The sequence below is a fragment of the Gopherus evgoodei genome, chromosome 18, assembly GCF_007399415.2.
Source record: "Gopherus evgoodei ecotype Sinaloan lineage chromosome 18, rGopEvg1_v1.p, whole genome shotgun sequence".
Classification (NCBI taxonomy): Eukaryota; Metazoa; Chordata; order Testudines; family Testudinidae; genus Gopherus; species Gopherus evgoodei.
This window is the reverse complement of record NC_044339.1, coordinates 245,871-266,626: the sequence shown is the minus strand read 5'-3', so window position 1 is coordinate 266,626 and position 20,756 is coordinate 245,871. Positions and strand designations below refer to the sequence as shown.

Here is a 20,756-nt window from a genome sequence, read left to right as displayed (position 1 = left end):
CAGTACCAAGCATATGTGCCACCGGACTTAGGTGCAGTTACTGGCCGATGCAACAGCCTTACTGAAATCCCTAGGAGTTTCCCCCCTTACTGGGTCCTCTCTCATACCTACTCGGTGGTTTCTGAGAGATGGGCTACTACTCTTTCTCGCTTGGCAGTGGACCTCAACTCCAATACAGACATCCAGGAGATGGTTCCAGTGGACCTAGTTGAGGAAGAGAAAAGAGACCCTGCTGTGGTGCAAGCTTCCTCCTCATCCTCCACAAACAAGGCCACCATGGTTCCCACAGAATGCTTTCACAGTATGATTTCAGGGCCCATCAGACCTTCTGAAGTGGGTCCCTGGAAACCTAGGCCTGGAAATTGAGCTCAGTGAGACATAACAGAGCCTTGTTGATACCCTGGCTGCAGCAGCTCCATCCAAGGTGGCCCGGCCCAGCAACAAGGCACAGATGGGACCAATCGAGGCCCTGTGGCAAACTCCCTCTTCTTTGCCTCTCCTGCCAAAGAGGGCAGAAAAGAAGTACTATGTGCCAGCAAGTGGGTTGAATATCTGTACTCACCCCCATCCCCTCCAGTGTCTCTGGCGGCATCTGCAGCAAACAAAAAGGACAGGCAGGGCCAGTTGAGTGCTGCCCTGAAACAAAAAGCTGCTAAGAGACTAGACCTGTTTGGAAGAAACGTTTATTAGACAGGTAGCCTTCAACTACATACATAACTCCTCACTTAACATTGTCCTGGTTAAGGTTGTTTCATTTTTAAGTTGCTGATCTATTAGTGAACAAGCTCATTTAAAGTTGCACAGTGCTCCCTTATAACATCGTTTGACAGCTGCCTGCTTTGTCCACTCCTTGCAGGATTCTCTGAAAGAACAGCCTTTCCTTGTGGGGATTAGAACCAGGAGGAGCCGGCAGCCCCCTTTCCCCATCAGCTCCCCTAAATTCCCTGTAAGGTGTGTGGCTCGACAGCTGCCCAGCAGCAGTTCAGATGACCCTCCCCCCACTGCCATGCTGCTCCTGGCCTGCCCTCTGCCTTGGAGCTGCTCCCAGGAGCTTCCTGCTTACTGGCAGAGGGGGGAGAGGGGTGCTGATATCAGGATGTCCCCCTGCTCCTGCCCCTGCTCCGTATTCCCTCTGCACAAAGCAGAGGAGGGGGACAGGGCTCAGGGACAGAAAGGAGGGAGCATGCTGGAAGCTGTTGCTTTCTGTCTGAACTGGCTGATTGGCTTAAAAGGGCAGTGTACTTGAATTGAGGTCAGCATACTTAAAGGGGCAATGCATGTCTCTCTCTCTCTCACTCATGCACTCACCCCCCAGCACTTTGGAAAGTCAGCACTTGGGCAGCTGTGCATATGCTGTCAGGAGTAGGGAATGGCACGCTCCAGCTGGATAGCATGGGCTCATCATCATGTTCAGTTTTTGCAGGGAAGGGCTACTGCCCTGCAGCTATTGTGTTTCCTCCCTCTTGCCTCAGTCTGTGCTGCCTTGTAGAGTGTGAGGCTACATGAACAACAGCGTTTTAACCCTTGAGGGCTCAGCCGAGTGCTAGTTCATCATTTAGCAGCAAGGCATTCCCTGGGAAATATCCACCCTCTGAATTCACCTCCTCAACCAAGCTGTGCAATCATTCATTGCTGTGTACAGTATTAAACTGTTTGTTTAAAATTGTTTAAAACTTATATTGTATATGTACATAATGTCTTTTGTCTGGTGAAAAAAAATTCCAGGGAATCTAACTTTCCCCCCTCCCCCCCATTTACATTAATTCTTATGGGAAATTGGATTAATTTAACATCGTTTTGCATAAAGTCACATTGTTCAGGAACATCACTACAACATTAAGTGAAGAGTTACTATATCTCCAACCAGTAAGCTTTGCTGGGGAGATATGATTTTAATCCAGGACTCCCTGACTAAATTCAAAGACTCCCTGCCCCAAGAGTCAAAGCAAGAGCTCAAAGCCCTCTTGGAAGAGGTTAAGAATGTAGCCAGGACCTCTCTCTTGGCGACTCTGGATACTGCTGACTCGCCAGCCAGGACAGTGGCCTCCAAGGTCACCACGAGGCACTGTTCTTGGTTCTAATTCTCCTGCCTTCCTCACGAGGTCCAACGATCCATCCAGGAACTCCTCTTTTAAGACTCCTCTCTTTTCTCAGTGCAGATGGACATAAGACTGCATGGCCTGAAGGACTTGAGGGCCACCATGTGCTCCTTAGGCCTTTGCCCGTCATCTTCCAGGAAGCACTGCAGGCCCCAGTAGCCTCCTCAGTTCTTGGGGCCTCCAAGACAGAAGCCCTACAAAAGAAAAGGGAGAGGTTATAAATGGCGACAGCCACTTCCCTCTACATCAGCCTTCAAGTCGGGATCTCAGAGATACTCTGGCAGGCCCATGCAGGCCTTTTGAAGGTGCACCCAAGGGTGCTGTATCAGTCACCATTTCAGATTCACTTCCCCTTTTATTTTTGGACCATCTGTCATCCTTCAGCCTGGCATGATCATTCATAACATCGGACCTTTGGGTCCCTCATCCCCTCCCTCCTCAGGGAACCTTCTCACAAGCAAATCCTCATCTAGGAGGTGCAATCCCTCCTTCGTATGTGGGCCATGGAGGAAGTCCCTCAAGACTTGAGAGGGAAGGGGTTTTCCTCCTGGTATTTCCTAATCCCAAAGGACAAAGGGGGCCCTGCCCATCTTGGACCTGCATCACCTCAACAGATATCTCAATAAACTAAGGTTCCTCATGGTCTTCCTGGCCTCCATCATTCCCTCCCTGGATCCAGGAGACTGGTACACCACTCAGGTCTTAAAGGACACATACTTTCACAGTTCTATCTTCTGTGGCTGCACAAGATTTCTCAGGTTAGTAGTGGGTCAAAACCACTACCAATTGACTGCCCTCCCCTTTGGCCTATCGGCAGCCCCACAGATTTTCACATAGTGTATGGTGGTTGTAGCAGCCTTCCTCAGGTGGCAAGACATACAAGTCTACCCGTACCTCCACAACTGGCTGATCAAAAGTCAGTTGCAGGCTCCAGTACAGAACAGCATCGGCATAGTCCAAGCCACCTTCGGAGCTCTGGGTCTGCTGATAAATAAGCAGACGTCAACTCCTGTCCTGGTTCAGAGAATAGAATTTACTGGAACAGTGCTCAACTCTACCCAATTCCAGACCATGTCAGACCTGATATCCAAGGTCATGGCCTACCCAATCACGATAGCTTGGATGTGCCTCAAGCTTCTGGGTCATGTGGTGGCTTGTATTTATGTGGTTCAGCATGCAAGGCTGTGCCTCAGGCACCTCCAGATGTGGCTAGCATCAGTTTACTCCCTGAGCAGACACCACTTGGACTCAGTGCTCATGGTCCCTCCCTGGTCCTCGCCTCCCTAAGCTGGTGGAAAGACCCAAGATCAGTGATGATGGGGGTACCCTTGGTTACCCCTCAACCATCAGTAACCTTAATCTCAGACATGTTGGACCTAGAGTGGGGTGCCCACCTTAACAATGTCAGGAGTCAGGGCCTCTGGTCCCAAGAAGAATTCTCCCTACGCATAAACATCAGGTTGCTCGGGGAGGTATGCTTAACGTGCCAGATGTTCCTCCCCCAGATCTAGGTGAGGTAGTACAAGTCCTGACAGACAGTATTGCAGCCATGTTTTATATCAACAAGCAGGGAGGGGCTTGATCTTTGGCCTTGGGTCAGGAAACGATCTGTCTGTGGGACTTCTGCGCGAAGCACTCCATCTCAAGACATCACATCTGCCAGGAGCCAGGTATATATTGACGGAGCACCTCAGCAGATAGTTCTCCTTCCATCATGGATGGTCCTTCACCCACAGATTACCATATTCATCTTCCAAAGATGGGGGCCTTCCCAGATGAACCTGTTTATCACCAGGCAGAAAAAGAAATGCCATCAGTTTTGTTTACTGGGCAGACACAAACCAGGCTCCCTTTCCAACACCTTCCTACTCTTGTGGATAGACCACCTCCTGTACATCTTTCCCTCAATCCTCTTGGTTCACAAGGTCCTCCTAAAAATCAAACAGGACAAGCAAGAGTTATTCTGATAGCACCATCATGGCTGTGCCAGCACTGGGTTCGGCATGCTCCTGGATCTCTCCATGGCCGCTCCACTCTTGCTCCCACTCTATCTGGACCTGGTTTCAGAAGACCACGGCCAGTTACTTCACCCAAATCTCACCTCACTGCATGGATGCTGCACAGCTGAAGCCTAAAGAACAGGCCTGTTTGGAACAGGTTTGGCAGATCTTGCTCGGCAGTAGAAAGCCTTCCACCAGGGCTGCCTACTTGGCCAAGTGGAAGTGTTTCTTTTGTTGCTTCTGAATGTACTCTCGCTCCATTTCGATCTTCCCTTCAGTCTATCTTGGACTACTTGCTCCACCTAAAATAGCGGGCTTGGCCCTCTCATCTTTTAAAGTGCATTTGGTAGCCATATCAGCCTTCCACACTCCAGTGAACGGCAGATCAGTGTTCTCCAACGAGGTGACGGTCCGGTTTCTCAAGGGGCTGGGAAGACTCTGCCCTCAGATACACGAGCTGACCTCCCCAATGGGACTTAAACCTGGTTCTGTCGAAGTTCATGGGTCCCCCCTTCAAGCCATTAGCATCATTCTCCCTGATGTTTCTCTCTTGGAAGGTCACCTTCCTGGTGGCAATCACCTTGTCCAGAAGGGTCTCTGAGATCAAAGCCCTTATTTCAGTCCCACCTTACACGGTGTTCTTCTGCAAGGACAAGGTCCAACTGCGCCCCCATCAGGCCTTCCTACCAAAGGTGGTGTCACAATTCCATAACAACTAGGTCATTTTCCTAACAGTCTTCTTCCTGAAACCTCACAAAAACTCTGAGGAACGACAGCTTCACTTGTTAGACGTTAGGCTGGCCCTCGCCTTTTATATTGAGAGGACTAAACTCACAAATTCATGCAACTCTTCATCCACGCAGAAAGAATCAGAGGGCTACCTGTGTCAACCCAAAGAATCTCGTCCTGCATAACTGCCTGTATTCGAGCTTTCTATGAACAGCGACTATCCCGTCTCCAGCCATCTTAGCCGCTCATTCCACAAGAGCCCAGGCTTCGTCAGCAACATTCCATGCACAGGTCCCAATCCAGAACATCTGCAGAGCCACAACCTGGTTGCCAGTGCATACCTTCACATCTCATTACACCATCACCCAAGAGGCCTGAGATTATGCCAGTTTCAGAAGAGCAGTGTTGTAGTCAGTATGCCCATTAACTCCAAGCCCACCTCCTTGAGTATTGCTTGTGAGTCACCTAACGTGGAATGGACATGAGGAAGCACTCAAAGAAAAAATGGTTACTAACCTTTTGTATCTGTTGTTATTTGAGTTGTGTTGGTCATGTCCATTCCATGACTCACCCTACTACCCCTCTGTCAGAGTTAACCAGCAAGGAACTGAGAGATTGCGAAGTCTGCCGCACCCCTTATATCAGCGCATAAACATGTGGCTCCAGAGAGTTCTAGAGCCATCCCAATGGACCTCACTGAGGGAAAAATCTCCAGCAACAGTACACGTGGCATGCACACACCTAACATGGAATGGACATGAGCAACACATCTCAAAGAACAACTGTTATGAAAGGTTAGTAACCATTTTATATGTCTGCAAAGTAACTGGGACCCAATTATCTGTATAATTGCCTTTTCCACCCACGTCCTATTGTTCTTGCTGTCAATTCATAGAATCACAGAATATCAGGGTTGGAAGGGACCTTAGGACGTCATCAAGTCCAACCCACTGCTCAAAGCAGGACCAATCCCCAACTAAATCAAGCCTGACCTTAAAAACCTCTAAGGAAGGAGATTCCACCACCTCTCTAGGGAACCCATTCCAGTGCTTCACCATCCTCCTAGTGAAAATGTTTTTCCTAATATCCAACCTAAACCTCCCCCACTGCAACTTGAGACCATTACTCCTTGTTCTGTCATTTGGTACCACTGAGAACAGTCTAGATCCATCCTCTTTGGAACCCCCTTTCAGATAGTTGAAAGCAGCTATTAAATCCCCCTTCATTCGTCTCTTCTGCTTACTAAACAATCCCAGTTCCCTCAGCCTCTCCTCATAAGTCATGTGCTCCAGGCCGCTAATCATTTTTGTTGCCCTCTGCTGGACTCTTTTCAATTTTTCCACATCCTTCTTGTAGTATGGAGTCCAAAGCTGGACGCAGTACTCCAGATGAGGCCTCACCAATGTTGAATAGAGGGGAATGATCACATCCCTCAATCTGCTGGCAATGCCTCTACTTATACAGCCCAAAATGCTGTTAGCCTTCTTGGCAACAGGGTCACACTATTACTCATATCCAGCTTCTCATCCACTGTAACCCCTAGGTTGTTTTCTGCGGAACTGCTGCCTAGCCATTCAGTAGCAGTGCATAGGATTCTTCCATCCTAAGTACAGGACTCTGCACTTGTCCTTGTTGAACCTCATCAGATTTCTTTTGGCCCAATCCTCTAATTTGTCTAGGTCCCTCTGTATCCTATCCCTACCCTATCTACCACTTCTCCCAGTTTAGTGTCATCTGCAAACTTGCTGAGGGTGCAGTCCACACCATCGTCCAGATCATTAATGAAGATATTGAACAAAACCAGCCCCAGGACTGACCCTTGGGGCACTCCGCTTGATACCGGCTGCCAACTAGACATGGAGCCATTGATCACTACCTGTTGAGCCCGACAATCTAGCCAGCTTTCTGTCCACCTTATAGTCCAGGACCAGTGGAAGATATATTCTCAGTTCCGACCTCATGTATCTGGAACCTGTTGCCTGGAATGGTTGGTCAGAGCCCAAGCCTGGTGAGGTTTGGACACAGTGTAAGAGTCATCAGGATGTGGTTATTTTAGAAAGATCTTTTCTTTGTTTTTTTGGATATTGTGTTTGCATTAATTTTTGTAAGGTGCCACGGTAATGGAATAAAAATGGGGCTGCGTCCTGATTGCCCAGTCACCACCTTGCTGTCTTCATACCTTCTCAGCAGTTGAGACTAGTCAAGATGCTTCTGTTAATGGTCCCAGGATGGAATGCTGAGGCATAGCATTTTCAGTGGAAGGCCTTTGACTCTCAAACTTTATCTGCCTGGGCCAGAACCTATGAACTTCAGCTTCTGTAGAGGTGCTATGTACCCTCATGTCCCACTGACTTCAGTTATGTGTGTGTACTCTTAGGATCTGGTACGACTGAATCCCTGGTTAGTCATATTCTGTCTATGTTAGATGCTTTTTAGGCTCTTCCCACCATGATGTCTAAGCACCAGAATTGTTTGTCTCTTTAGGCTGTGTCTACACTTTAACATTTCCCAGTGGTGGGAAATCTAGTGTAGACAAGGTGCAACATCTTTACCATTATGCCACCTAACCTTGCTCAGAGCAAGTCATGATGCCACAATAGTAGAAACATTGGTGGCTATTGACACCTTGTCTGTGCTCGAGGCCCACTGTTGCTCCCTCCATTGGAGCTGAGCCAGTAGTGGTACAATACTGAGGAAATTTAAGAAAAGGGTCCATGTGTATAAAGCCTTGGCTTGTGAGCCGTTTGGGGTAGGGACAGTGCCTTACGATTTGCGTGAACAGTGCCTAGCATGTCCTGAATGCTACTGCAATACAAATACTAAATAACAGTCATAACTTGCAGAGCACAGTGCGAGCCCCTCTGTGTATTAAGGTTTTTCTCTGAAGTGAGTTTGAGGGAAGGCATGTCCAGACCCGGAGGATTGGCTGGGGAGAGAGTTTGGGGGGTTGCTTTCTACTGTGGATTTTGGAAGTAGGGAGTGTGACAAAGTTCCTTCTCTGCTTTGGTGGGTCGTGCGCTTATTGGTGGATTTGCCCCCTTTCAGAGAGTCACAGCAGCCCTCAGTTTGGCCACTTTTGCTAGCAGCTCAAACCCAATGTTCACTCAGCTAACCTCATCACTGGCCAGCATGGGGAAAGGGAGGAGAACAATCACTGCGGTGTCTGCTGACCCACCTAGTGGGTCGGGGAATAGGCCAGGGACATCCCCTCTGGTGGGACCCACAGGCCAGGTCATCTCCTCTTGTACTAAATAGAGAGTTGATGCGGATGGGGGGAACCCAGGCCCGCCCTCTACTCCAGGTTCCAGCCTAGGGCCCTGTGGATTGCAACTGTCCATGGTGTTTCTTGTAACAACTGTGTAACAGCTACAACTCTCTCGGCTACTTCCTCATGGCCTTCTCCCAACACCTTCTTTATCCTCACCACAGGACCTTCCTCCTGATGTCTGGTAACGCTGGTACTTCGCAGTCCTCCAGCAGCACAGCCTCTCACTCTCAGCTCCCTGCACCTCTTGCTCCCAGCTCCTCACATGCACCCTTCCGTGATTGAAGTGAGGTCCTTTTTAAACCAGGTGCCCTGATTAGCCTGCCTGTCTTAATTGATTCTAGCAGCTTCTTAATTGGCTCCAGTGAGTTCCTGGGTTGTTCTGGAACTGCCCCTATTACCTTACGCATGGAACAAGGAACTGCTTAACCTGGACCTAATATATCTGTCTTCTACCACTCTCCTGTAGCCATCTGGCCCGATCCTGTCACAGGAGATTGTCTTTGGTTTCTGACGTTCACAAACAACATGCTGTACATTTGCAGTATTCAGTGAGAACTACTGCCACAGCTCAAAAATTAATTATTTAATTTTTGTAAAGTGCATTGAAGGTGTAAAATGCTATGTCACTGCCAAGTATTATGCTAACTGAGAAAGGTGATTTGCAGACATGGAGGGATCACAGATTGAAAGACAAGCTAAATAAGAAATGATTTATGCCTGATGATCAGACTGACTCATGAGAAAGTGGCAGAAAACAGAATCTAAACTGTTTATTTTACCCTCACACTGTCATGCTTCCAAACAGGGGCAGCTCTAGCTTTTTTGCCGCTCCAAGCACGGCAGGCAGGCTGCCTTTGGCAGCATGCCTGCAGGATGTCCCCAGTCCTGCAGCTTCAGCGGCATGCCTGTGGGAGGTCCACTGGTCCTGCAGCCTTGGCGTACCTGCTGCCAAATCCGTGAGACCAGCGGACCTCCCGCAGGCGCACCGCCAAAGGCTGCCTGCCTGCCGCCTTCGCAGGGACCGGCAGGCCACCCCCCACACCTTGCCACCCCAGGCACGTGCTTGGAATGCTGGTGCCTGGAGCCAACTCTGCTTCCAAATCAGCCTTCTTTCAGTCATCGCAGCAGAGAGTGCCTATTAATTGTTCTGTTCAGCCAGCAGAAATGGCTGAGAGAGGAGACTTGAGGGATTTTTTAAATACTTTTTTAAAAATATTTTTTTTTTGGAACTGAAGATGACTTCTTTATCCTGTGTCTATTTTCTCTACCTTATTACCAGCCAAGCCAGAAACTCCCTCAGCTCCAGTACAAGACAAATTTTCACTGTCAGAAGAGGAAATGGAGAGAAAGTGCAAATCCATCATTGATGAGTTCTTGCACATAAACGATTATAAGGTAAACAGAATGAAAACCTCACCTTCCAGAAAGCCATGGAACAGTGGGATCTTTAGCATTTTTTCCTTTCCAGGAACAGTGTCTTTTTAAACACCCTATTCTTAGTTCTTTAACATAAACATGGGACCTATTGGAATTTGGATAGAAGGAATCGGTGCACAACTTTAGCACAGTTCTCTGACTGTTCTGGTTCTTCCATTGCTAATGACAGAGGAAAAAGAGTCTCCTTTGGGTATTGTAAGCAGAAAGTTTTAGATATGTCTGTCATGACCACTGAGCAGCACTTGTTATAATAGTATGTCAATGCTGGATATAGAAAGCTAGGGAAACTAGACAAAGGTTTAATTCACTTATAAGGAACCCATTGTTCTGATCTCAAGGCAGATGAAATGATACATATTGAACAAAGTACTCCAGAGTAGTTTTAGTAAATGTTGAGAATTATTGAGCAGCTGTCATCACTCCATCATTAAGGCTGCAGTTGAGTTTCCATTTTAAGCTGGACTTTGGCCTCTCCTGTAAAATCCACAACAAGTATATTGTCTTCAAAATTGATAGGCTAGATCTGTAGCACAGGTAGAATTTTTCTGCGAAGTTTCAAGTGACTGAATTGACACCCTGCAAATAAAGTCATTAAATACAGTTCCAAAATTCTTCTAAAATTTTGTAGCCAAAAAAAAACAGGCAGGAGAGGTAAATCCTATTGTACAGGACTCTACTTGTCCAAAAGCTAGCCCCAGGACAAATATTTGGCTTATTAAAGTCTGATTTCAAGAGTTAATAAAATATGATTTAGTATTGTCACCAGGGAATATTTACTCTGAGGGTATGTCTACACTACCCACCAGATCAGCAGGCAGAATCAATGCAGCGGGGATTGATTTATCGCGTCTAGTCTAAATGTGATAAATAGACCCCCGAGAGTTCTCCCGTTGACTCCTGTACTCGGAGTCGATGGGGGAGGGGCAGCAGCCAACTCACCACAGTGAAGACACCACAGTAAGTCGATCTAAGTGATGCAACTTCAGCTACATGAATAATGTAGCTGAAGTTGACATACTTAAATCGATCTCCCCTCCTTCCCCTCCCAGTGTAGACCAGGCCTGAGTATCTTATTATAGGTCGTCTGAGGACTGCTTACTTAAAAAACTCCATTCCATTTTTTTTTTTTAGTTATTCCTCCAAGTGTACCCATTATAAGGCATTTTAGTTTCTATGGTCCAGTGAAACAGTTTGTTCTGGCTGGATATAGGAGTATACTTTTTCTGATTTTCTCAGGATATTTCTACAGAAGGTGTCAAGTATCAGAGGGGTAGCCGTGTTAGTCTGGATCTGTAAAAGCAGCAAAGAATCCTGTGGCACCTTATAGACTAACAGACGTTTTGGAGCATGAGCTTTCGTGGGTGAATACCCACTTCCTCAGATGCACGTTTTGGAGCATGAGCTTTCGTGGGTGAATACCCACTTCCTCAGATGCATCTGAGGAAGTGAGTATTCACCCACGAAAGCTCATGCTCCAAAACGTCTGTTAGTCTATAAGGTGCCACAGGATTCTTTGCTGCTTCTACAGAAGCAGAGTTAAAGTGGTTTGGGTGCTGGTTTGGGAAGTGCATTTCCTAAGGGTTAAACATTTGAGGTTGGTTGTTATGTGATTTGTTTTATGATTTTTTAGCTCTAACATTCTTGAAATGTAATAGGCACTTCAACCACTGGTATGTGCCTTGAACCTTTACTTCACCTTAACAGAGTTTTGATATGGCACATATCAGTAGAAACACCCTGGTTCTTCATGTGTTTAACCACAGTGTTTACTTTGTAATCAGATTAAAACTGTGATTTAGCTTTGTGGCATCCTCTAGTGACAGCTGGGATGTACAGCCAAGGACTCAGCAGTCAATTGTAAAAACCTATAGTCACATTATTCTTGTTTCTGTCAGGCACTAACATACACCTGATTTAAAACTATGGCTTCAACATGGAGTCCGGGACTACCTTAGACTCTGTGACCTGTGGAAAATAGCCACCTAGAAAGTCCAGACATTCATCTGGGGCTACCAATTCCTGACAACAGAGAGTATGATCCAAGATAAAAGGCATTTAAATGTATTGAGTCATAAAGAGCCCACTGAAGTCTACTGTAGCTGACTTAAACATTCAGCTGAAGAGCTTCTTCTCTGATGATAGTGCTGATATTATAAGCATGGTATTACTGTATTTCTCTCTGACTGTTCTTCAGAGTATTTTACTTGTGTATTTTATAAAGTGTGGGTACCAGAATGTAGGGACTGTATATAAAGGAAATGTTGCATTTGCCAAATATGATTCATATATTTTCTGCTTCGTTACATTGTATCTTTCATAACATAGGAATTGCCACACCAGATTGGACCAGAATTCCATTTAGTCGAGTATCCTCTCACTGAGATGGAACAATGTTTTAGAGAACAATAATAGAATACCCTGCCCATAGAAGCATTTTCTTCCTAGCAGCTGTCAGTTAACAGCTAGCGTGTTCCCTGAAGCATGAGTATTTAAAAATTCTATTAACTGTAACTGTGGTCACTCTGATCTATATAAATATCTAATTTATACCATTTTATTTTTTTTACCGCTACTGAGTTCTCTGCCTCCGGGATGTCTTGAAGCAATGTTAATGATGTACCCTCACCGTTCAGTTTCCCTGAATGACAGAAGTGTATCAAAATAATCTGTTGACTTCAGCCAAAAGTACTAAGTATTGTGGACTTTGTTTTAGCGAAGAACATTCTCTTGCCTTGCATGTCTTGATTTTTCCCAGAAATCAGATAAATGATGCTCTGTGTTGTTTGAGCAGGAAGCAATGCAATGTGTGGAGGAGTTGAATGCACAGAGTCTGCTGCCCATTTTTGTGCGAGTTGGAGTGGAGTCTACTCTCGAGAGGAGTCAGATCACCAGGGATCACATGGGCCAGTTACTGTATCAGTTGGTGCAGTCAGAAAAGCTAAGCAAACAGGACTTCTTCAAGGGGTTGGTATTCTGCCATATGAACACTTTAATTAGATCTCTAATTCCTGTTTGTGTTAATTTCAAAAACATACTCTTTGTGTTGGGGAATGCCCCCTTCCCAGCTTCCTGTGAGATCAACAGTGTCCTACAAGTATCCTTAGTGAAAGAGGATTTATGTTTGCCCATTGAGGAGGCTCGTATAACTGGGGTAAGGGGTGTGTTAAATCAATATTTGAGTGAAATTAATGTTTGCAAAAGATGCCATGTTGGCAGCTCTTTGAACTAAAGTCCTCCATCTATCCCCAGAATGGGGATCGTTCTTGCAATGACAAGACAGGCTTCACTCATGCAGTACCCGCTGCCAGTGACTCAGCTCTGATTTATGGGGACCAACTCTGGAGATAAGGGTAGTATGGTGCCAAATGCAGTTATGCTGCTGGTGATGTGCATACCTGTCCTCTAGGAATTGAAGATATGCCACCTCATTGGTCATTGAACAGGTGTTAGATTGTCATATGGTAACTGCATCCAGACCACACTGACCTAGCCTAGATTTGAACCTGTTGCACAAAAGTAAAATGAACCATGTATCCCAATAAGAGTCCCCTAAACCAGCCAGTACACCCCAGGGATCATAATGTAATGATTAAACCAGGAATAACTAAGAAAGTAACTATGACAGAAGAAATTAATGTTTTCACATATTAAACTTTAGTGTCCGTAGCCCATTTATGGTGCTTTTATTTGAAAAGTTGCCATATCACACTGCTATTGACTGCTTAATGATGACAGTGTCAGCAAATCCATCACTGACATGGAAAAAATCTAAAAACTGATGCAGAAGGATTACATAACCTGGGTTTATCAATAGACTTGGAAGGCCCTTTTGCTTCTATGACTAGTGGAGGCTAGATAGATCATAGAGTAGAAACATTTGGTCTCCAAGTATAATGTTTGGTAAGTACATCTTCCAAGTAAATGGCTTGCTGCTGGACAAGATGAACATTCACTTTGGGAACACATAACTGTCATCAAAACACAAAACTAACATAATAGGCTTTATGATACTTAGTGAAAATCTGTTGTTCCAGGTAAGCTAGGATAAGAAATACTTATACAGGGTTTTAGAGTGAGAGAGTGTGTGTGTGTGTGTGTGTGTGTGTGTGTGTGTGTGTGTGTGTGTGTGTGTGTGTGTGTGTGTGTGTGTGTGTGTGTGTGTGTGTGCGCGCGCTATCCTGGAACCAACACAGTTACCACAACACTGTAACTACAATTTATTACACTTCACTTGATACTGATAATGAGTTACTGTGCCCAAAGAAGTGGACTGTTGGTGAAGTATTAGGATGTGTGGTATACCTGGAGGGGGACAGAAGGGTGAGAAACCAAATGAATGCACTAGAGATAACCAAATGAGGGTGGAGAGCCATGACATTCAGTGGACATACAGCAGAATTGCTAAAGACTTGCTATACTGTTCACCCAAGACATGTTACCATGAGATTCAGGGCCGTGGTCTGAGAAAAGATCATAGCACAAAATCTAAACTAATTTCAACTCTAGTGCGAAGTTCTCTGCATGACAGGAAATAAACAGCCAAATTACTGGCAAACCCATGATGAACCAGTACCAGAAGACTTAATAAAGAAACAGGTATGTGAGACAGCAGCTCAAAAACCATCCCTGAAACCAGTGAACAAGAAAAAGAGAATTCATCAGAAACCATTTAAAATGGATACCAGAAGACTATTGAAGGTTCCTGGGAACCAATGAATCAGTGTGAATTTTCTGATAGAGAAGCATTTATAATCCACCAGGTAAAAAGTGAGTGCCTGGTACCACTGATGAAACATGAAGCTGGTACATTGATAATTTGTCATTGTGCTTTTGGAAGGCCACATTCCGGTTTATTGACTATTTTCTTGTATTATGTTTTCGACACTTGATTGATCACACCAGACTTAATCAAACATTGTTCCGTTGAAAATCTTATACCTTATTTTCTGTGTCCTCCCACATGTAAAATTCTGTTTTTTAGAGGTTTTGTATTTAAAAAAGAAAACGCTTTTTATCCTTACAGACGTCAGGACTGTTAATGAGCAGCTCATTATTGGGTAATGGGAGTTTTAAAAATTGTTTTCCTGTATGTTTTGGCTACCACCTTCCATGGCACTCCAGTTACATGGAGGGAATTTCCTTTTGCACATACTTCCAGTGCTTCAGCATTTCCAAGAGGTAATTATGCTACATAATAACCTGGAGAGGATTGCATGGTATAGCATTGGGCTTTTTAAAAAAATCAAAAGTATATAATGCAGAGTGGATTTACTTGGCAGAAAAAAAATCACTGAGATTGGAATTGGATTTAATATTTGGAGTTTCTCCTTTCTTTCAAAGGTTTTCAGACACCTTGGAGCTGGCAGATGATATGGCCATTGATATACCACATATTTGGTTGTATCTAGCTGAATTGGTGACCCCCATGTTAAAAGAAGGAGGAATCTCTATGAGAGAACTTACAATGTAAGCAATGCTATTTCAGTGACCGTCATGCCTAAACTAGCTGATTATGCTGTAACATCTAAGCAGCATGACTTCTGTCAGTTGACTAGACAGGAATAGTATGAAACTCAGATGTAAGAGTCAATGTGAGGCCTTGTGAGAGGTGTTCCACAAATCAAATTTGCATTAATATGAAAGCTCTAATGGTACAGGAGCTTGCTGTTGCCAGGGCTGGCTCCAGGGGTTTTGCTGCCCCAAGCAGACCAAAAAAAAAAAAAAAAAGGCCGCCCTCGCGATCTGCGACAATTCAGCGGGAGGTCCTTCGCTCCGACCAGGAGTGAGGGACCCTCTGCCGAATTGCCGCCAAATAGCTGGACACGCCGCCCCTCTCCAAAGTGGCAGCCCCAAGCACCTGCTTGCTAAGCTGGTGCCTGGAGCCAGCCCTGGCTGTTGTGCAGTCTTTCTTTCTTTTTTTTGAATGTTATCTACCAATCCTCTTCAGTCCCAGTTTTTTTTCTAGCTGATATAAAAATAACCTAAAGTTGTAGGACCAGAGTGACTCAGGGAAATATTAAGGCCTTGATCTTTTAAGGGGATGTGACCTCTGCCTTCATTTTCTGAAGATAGTTTTTCACCTGTGATAATCGTGCCTAGAATTAATTACCACTTAAACATCTGTCTGATTACTATTAACCAGGAGCACAAAGCTACACCCACAAAAATGGAAACCCATTTTCCAAAATCAGACCATTACTATATTTTTATCATTATCACCTTCAATCACATTGCAGCAGCACAGATAGGCCAGCCGAGCTTGGGTCCTGTTATTGTAGCACTATGCTAATATCTAGAAAGCGACAGTTCCCTGCTCCAAAGAGCTTAGGGACTAGTTTTTAAAGGTACTTGGGCATCTAACTCCCATTGAAATCAAGGACCTGCATATGTTTAAAATCTAGGCCTCACAATCTACAAGTACAGACTAAATCCTCATCCCATCAAAATAAGTAGATTTGGCCCTATGTAAAAATAAGGTATAAAGGTGTTTTAATTGTTCATGTGCAGTTTTTTTAAGTTTTAGTCTAATATGGGCCCAATTCTGCATCAGTGAAGTTGATCAGAGCTTTAACATTAACTTCAGTGGGAGCAAGATGAGATCCCATATACAGAGCAGAATTTATAGCTGTGCAGTTTTCTGCATCAGCTTGCTCCCCACCTCTCTCTTGCCCCGAATCAAGAGCTGCTTTTCACAACAGTAGAACTTGTCTGGGACAATAAAAGATTATAATAAAAGTATTTATTTCTGTTCCATTTCAGAGAATTTAGCAAACCTTTACTTCCTGTGGGAAGAGTTGCGGTCTTGCTTTCTGAAATATTGCACCTTCTATGCAAACAAATGGTAAGTAAGCTGGGATATCACTTATAAATTGTGTTGGGTGCAGAAAATAAATGATCATGCATAAAGACAATGTGCTCATATTCCCAACATTTCGGAATAGGTGAACCTGTGTGAATAACATAAGAAACCTGTCTTTCCTCCCCCAAATTTCAAACCAACCCTCACCAGAATCCAAAAAGTTGGGTTACGATTTTCTTATCACATTTCCCTTTTGTAGGTACCTCTTTACCTGGCTTCTTCCAGAAGCTGGAGTGCTGAAATATTGCAAGAGAGCCATTCTCAAGGTATTTCTGGGATGATCAGAAACAAGAAGTACTGGCAATCACGCAAAAGAGCCTATTCTTGCAGACCCTGTTCGCCATGTAACTTCTAAAGCTCTTTTGCACATTTTCACAGTTGTCTTTACAGACACTTTGATAGTTTCCCTATAAGTGTATCATATTTTTAAAATTTTATTTCTAAGGTCAGCCTAAATAATTCACTTTGTGTAGTCTTGTACATTAAACGCTGTAAAATTCAGCACCTCCTTTTTAAAGCATGCATTCAAATGAGGTCAGTTGTTCCAGAAGCTTTTCCATGCAACAGCTCCTTCGTGTAGCTAGAAGCTTGTCTTTTATTTTTTTTAAATTAGTAATTTGCTGCTTGTTTGGACTGTGGCTTGCCATTTTCTCTGTATCATGGGAGAAGAGCAGGGAGAAGGAGCCATGATCATGTGGTTAAAGCACAGCCTACAGTCAGAAGATCTGGGTTCTATTTCTAGCTCTGCCTAAAGTCAGGCATCCAACACCATATTTAGTCACCTAAATCTGAGGTGTGAGTCACAGAAATACTGAGCACAAGCAGCTCCCACTGACTATAATCTGCCTCTGAAAATCAGGCCACATTTATCTTGAAGTATAACGTTAGACACCCAATAATCCATTTGTAAAAGGAGGATAACAACACCTTACCAGACATGCGTTGTGAGGCTTAATTCATTAATATTTGCAAAGAATTTTGAGATTCTTGGGTGGAAGGCACTAAAGAAGAGCTTATTACTATCACTGTCTTCAATATTGTTTATTATATATATCAACATTTTGGGGAATTCTAAACGGTCAGGCATGAAGTCTACTAGACTGTCAGATGCAGAAGGTTGTGCCACATATGGTTGTAAAGGTAATTTTCCATAGATTTACAGTGAATTGTAGGATTTTTACAATGAATTGTAGGATTTAAACTGTGACCTTGATGTCACACACATGACCTTGAGGATTGATCTCCATACAGAAGATATCCATGTAAACATGATTTTTCTAGAGTAGACATGCTCTAACTTTATTTACTTAGAGGGATAGAAAAATAAGTAATTTCTTACTAAGGCACAACAAGTCAGTGGCAGAGCTAGGAGAAGAACCCAGGTCATTTGAGTCCCAATTCTGTATCATGTCCACTGGACCACACTTTTACATATGGTCACTTTATTGTAGATGATCTTTGGTCATGTTGTTGCAAACTCCATATATCACATCAAGCCAGCCATATTTATTACACAACATTGTGGCATCTGAGCATCTTACAAGATACAACATTTACCTGTAAAAGGTAGGATACTATATCTAATTTCTCCAGCACAGGCTTTCTGGAAGTTTTCACATCATGGTTAGGCATATTTTTTATGGCTAAATGATTATTTATTTCTCTTTATGCAGCAGCACCATTCCAGCCTGTTAAAGCTACTGTGCTTTTCTCTTCAGATTTAAAAAATGAACAAATTGCTTTGTGTTTTAGAGCCATAAGAAAGTAGGAGCCTTATGGAGGGAGGCTGGCCTCAGTTGGAAGGACTACTTATGTGAAGGGGAGGATGTACATACCTTTCTCATGGAGCACGTGAGTTGATAGCAAGTTTCTGCTGGAGAAGAGCCCTGTGAGGTGTATTTGTAAGATACATTTAGCCCATTGGTTTGTATTTTATTTTTACTTTGAGTCCTAGTTGTTCATTTCAGTTCCATCCCTAAATATTGTCAAAAGGAGGTACTCCAGTTATTCAGATTATGTTTAGGCAGTACATTTGGTGGCAGACACCAAAGGAACGCTTGAAAGTGATGTGGGTGATTAAATAATGGCACTCTTCCCTTGAGTCAGTACTGAAACAGTGGCCTGGCCTGATTTTAGAGAGTATTGTGATACTGGAAATGCAATGTAAAACCAAGATCTGAGAACAAGTGATCATTATAGATTCTATGTCACATTTTGCAAAAATAGTATTTTAGCTTTAGCTTTAGCTGCCTGATAGGGCTTTCAATTAATTGTAGTTAACTCATTCAATTAACGCAAAAAAATTAATCGTGATTTAAAAAATTAATCTTAGTTTTAATCGCACTGTTAAACAATAGAATACCAATTTAAATTTATTAAATATTTGTGGATGTTTTTCTACATTTTGAAATATATTGATTTTAATTACAACAGAATACAAAGGTTTCAGAATACAAAGTGTACGGTGCTCACTTTATATTATCATTTTTATTACAAATATTTGCACTGTAAAAATGATGAAATAGTATTTTTCAATTCAACTCATACAAATACTGTAGTGCAATCTCTATCATGAAAGTGCAACTTACAAATGTAGATTTTTGTTGTTGCATAACTGCATTCAAAAACAATGTAAAACTTCAGAGCCAACAATCCACTCAGTCCTACTTCTTGTTCAGCCAATTGCTAAGATAAACAAGTTTGTTTACATTTACGGGAGATAATGTTGCTTCTTATTTACAGTGTCACCTGAACGTGAAAACAGGTGGTCGCATGGCACTTTTGCAAGATATTTACTACTGGATATGCTAAACATTCATATGCCCCCTTCATGCTTCGGACACCATTCCAGAGAACATGCTTCTGTGCTGGCAATGCTCATTAAAAAAAGTATGCCTTAATTAAATTTGTGACTGAACTCCTCGGGGGAAGAATTGTATGTCTCCTGCTTTGTTTTACCCGCATCTGCCATACACTTCATGTTATAGCAGTCTTGGATGATGACCCTACACGTTGTTCGTTTTAAGATTTGACAAAATGCAAAGAAGATACCATTGTGAGATCTCTTAAAATAGCTACAGCATTTGACACAAGGTTTAAAAATCTGAAGTGCTTTCCAAAAGATATGATGCATGCTTTCAGAAATCTTAAAAAAGCAGTAACCTGATGGGGAAGCTACAGAACCCAAACCACCAAAAAAGAAAATCAGCCTTCTGCTGGTGACATCTGACTCAGATAATGAAAATGAACGTGGGTCAGTCCACGCTGCTTTGAATCATCAAGCAGAACCTATCACATGAATGCATGTCCTCTGGAATGGTGTTCGAAGCATGAAGGGTCATATGAATCTTTACTGTATCTGGAACCTAAATATATTGCGACACTGGCTGCAACAGTGCCATGCGAACGCCTGTTCTCACTTTTAGGTGACATTGTAAACAAGAAGTGGGCAACTTTATCTCCTGCAAATGTAAACAAACTTGTTTGTATGAGCAATTGGCTGAACAAGAAGTAGGACTGAATGGTCTTGTAGGCTCTGAAGTTTTACATTGTTTTATTTTTGAATGCAGTTTTTTTTTGTCCATAATTCTACATTTGTAAGTTCAACTTTCATGATAAAGAGATTGCACTACAGTACTTGTATCAGGTGAATTGAAAAATACTATTTCTTTTGGTTTTTACAGTGCAAATATTTGTAATAAAAATAAATATAAAGTGAGCACTGTACATTTTGTATACTGTGTTGTAATTGAAATCAATCTATTTGAAAATGTAGAAAACATCCAAAATATTTAAATAAATGGTATTCTATTATTGTTTAACAGCGTGATTAATTGCAATTAATTTTTTTAATCACTTGACAGCCCTCCTTTGTGATCAAATTCCAAATCTGATATTTGCATTCTAGCTCCCTGTAGTTTCAATTAGACAATATATATGTCTTCATTTCATGGGTTAAAGTTGAGTGGAGTGTTGCACCGTGCCACTTTTTTCCTCAAAGGTGGCTGCATTTCCTTGCTGGATGAAGTGATCCCGCAGAATAGATTGTTCATCAGTGTATTGTGTGTAAATTGCTCAGATTCTTTTAAATGAAAGGTAAGACATACGTCATTATAATGATGAAAGAGAATAAAGTGTTGCTTGTTCTTTTGCCTTAGTATGATCCAATGTAGAAAAGCATATTTAATCATTTCTCATAACTTCTAATGTTGCAGAAGTTGGACTTCACAGTGTCTGACTGTTCCAGTTCCTCAGAAGCACTTTCAGAGGAAGAACTCTCTGCTGACGAACTGAACAAACAGCTAGAAAAACTCATTATTGAGGACAAGGCGAATGATGAACAAATCTTTGATTGGGTAGAGGTA

The 20,756-nt window shown here is 43.2% G+C and overlaps 1 protein-coding gene across 3 annotated transcripts in view; it reads left to right on the top strand.

The window, feature by feature from the left end:
* Positions 1-20,756, top strand: part of EIF4G3 (eukaryotic translation initiation factor 4 gamma 3) — a 513,419-nt gene that overhangs the window by 468,820 nt on the left and 23,843 nt on the right. For all 3 annotated transcript variants that reach the window (XM_030537664.1, XM_030537665.1, XM_030537663.1), the window contains 6 exons: positions 9,376-9,491; positions 12,325-12,497; positions 14,874-14,999; positions 16,293-16,374; positions 18,145-18,243; positions 20,607-20,753. In XM_030537664.1, the coding sequence (XP_030393524.1) occupies positions 9,376-9,491; positions 12,325-12,497; positions 14,874-14,999; positions 16,293-16,374; positions 18,145-18,243; positions 20,607-20,753 (743 nt within the window). The remainder of the gene's footprint in view (positions 1-9,375; positions 9,492-12,324; positions 12,498-14,873; positions 15,000-16,292; positions 16,375-18,144; positions 18,244-20,606; positions 20,754-20,756) is intronic.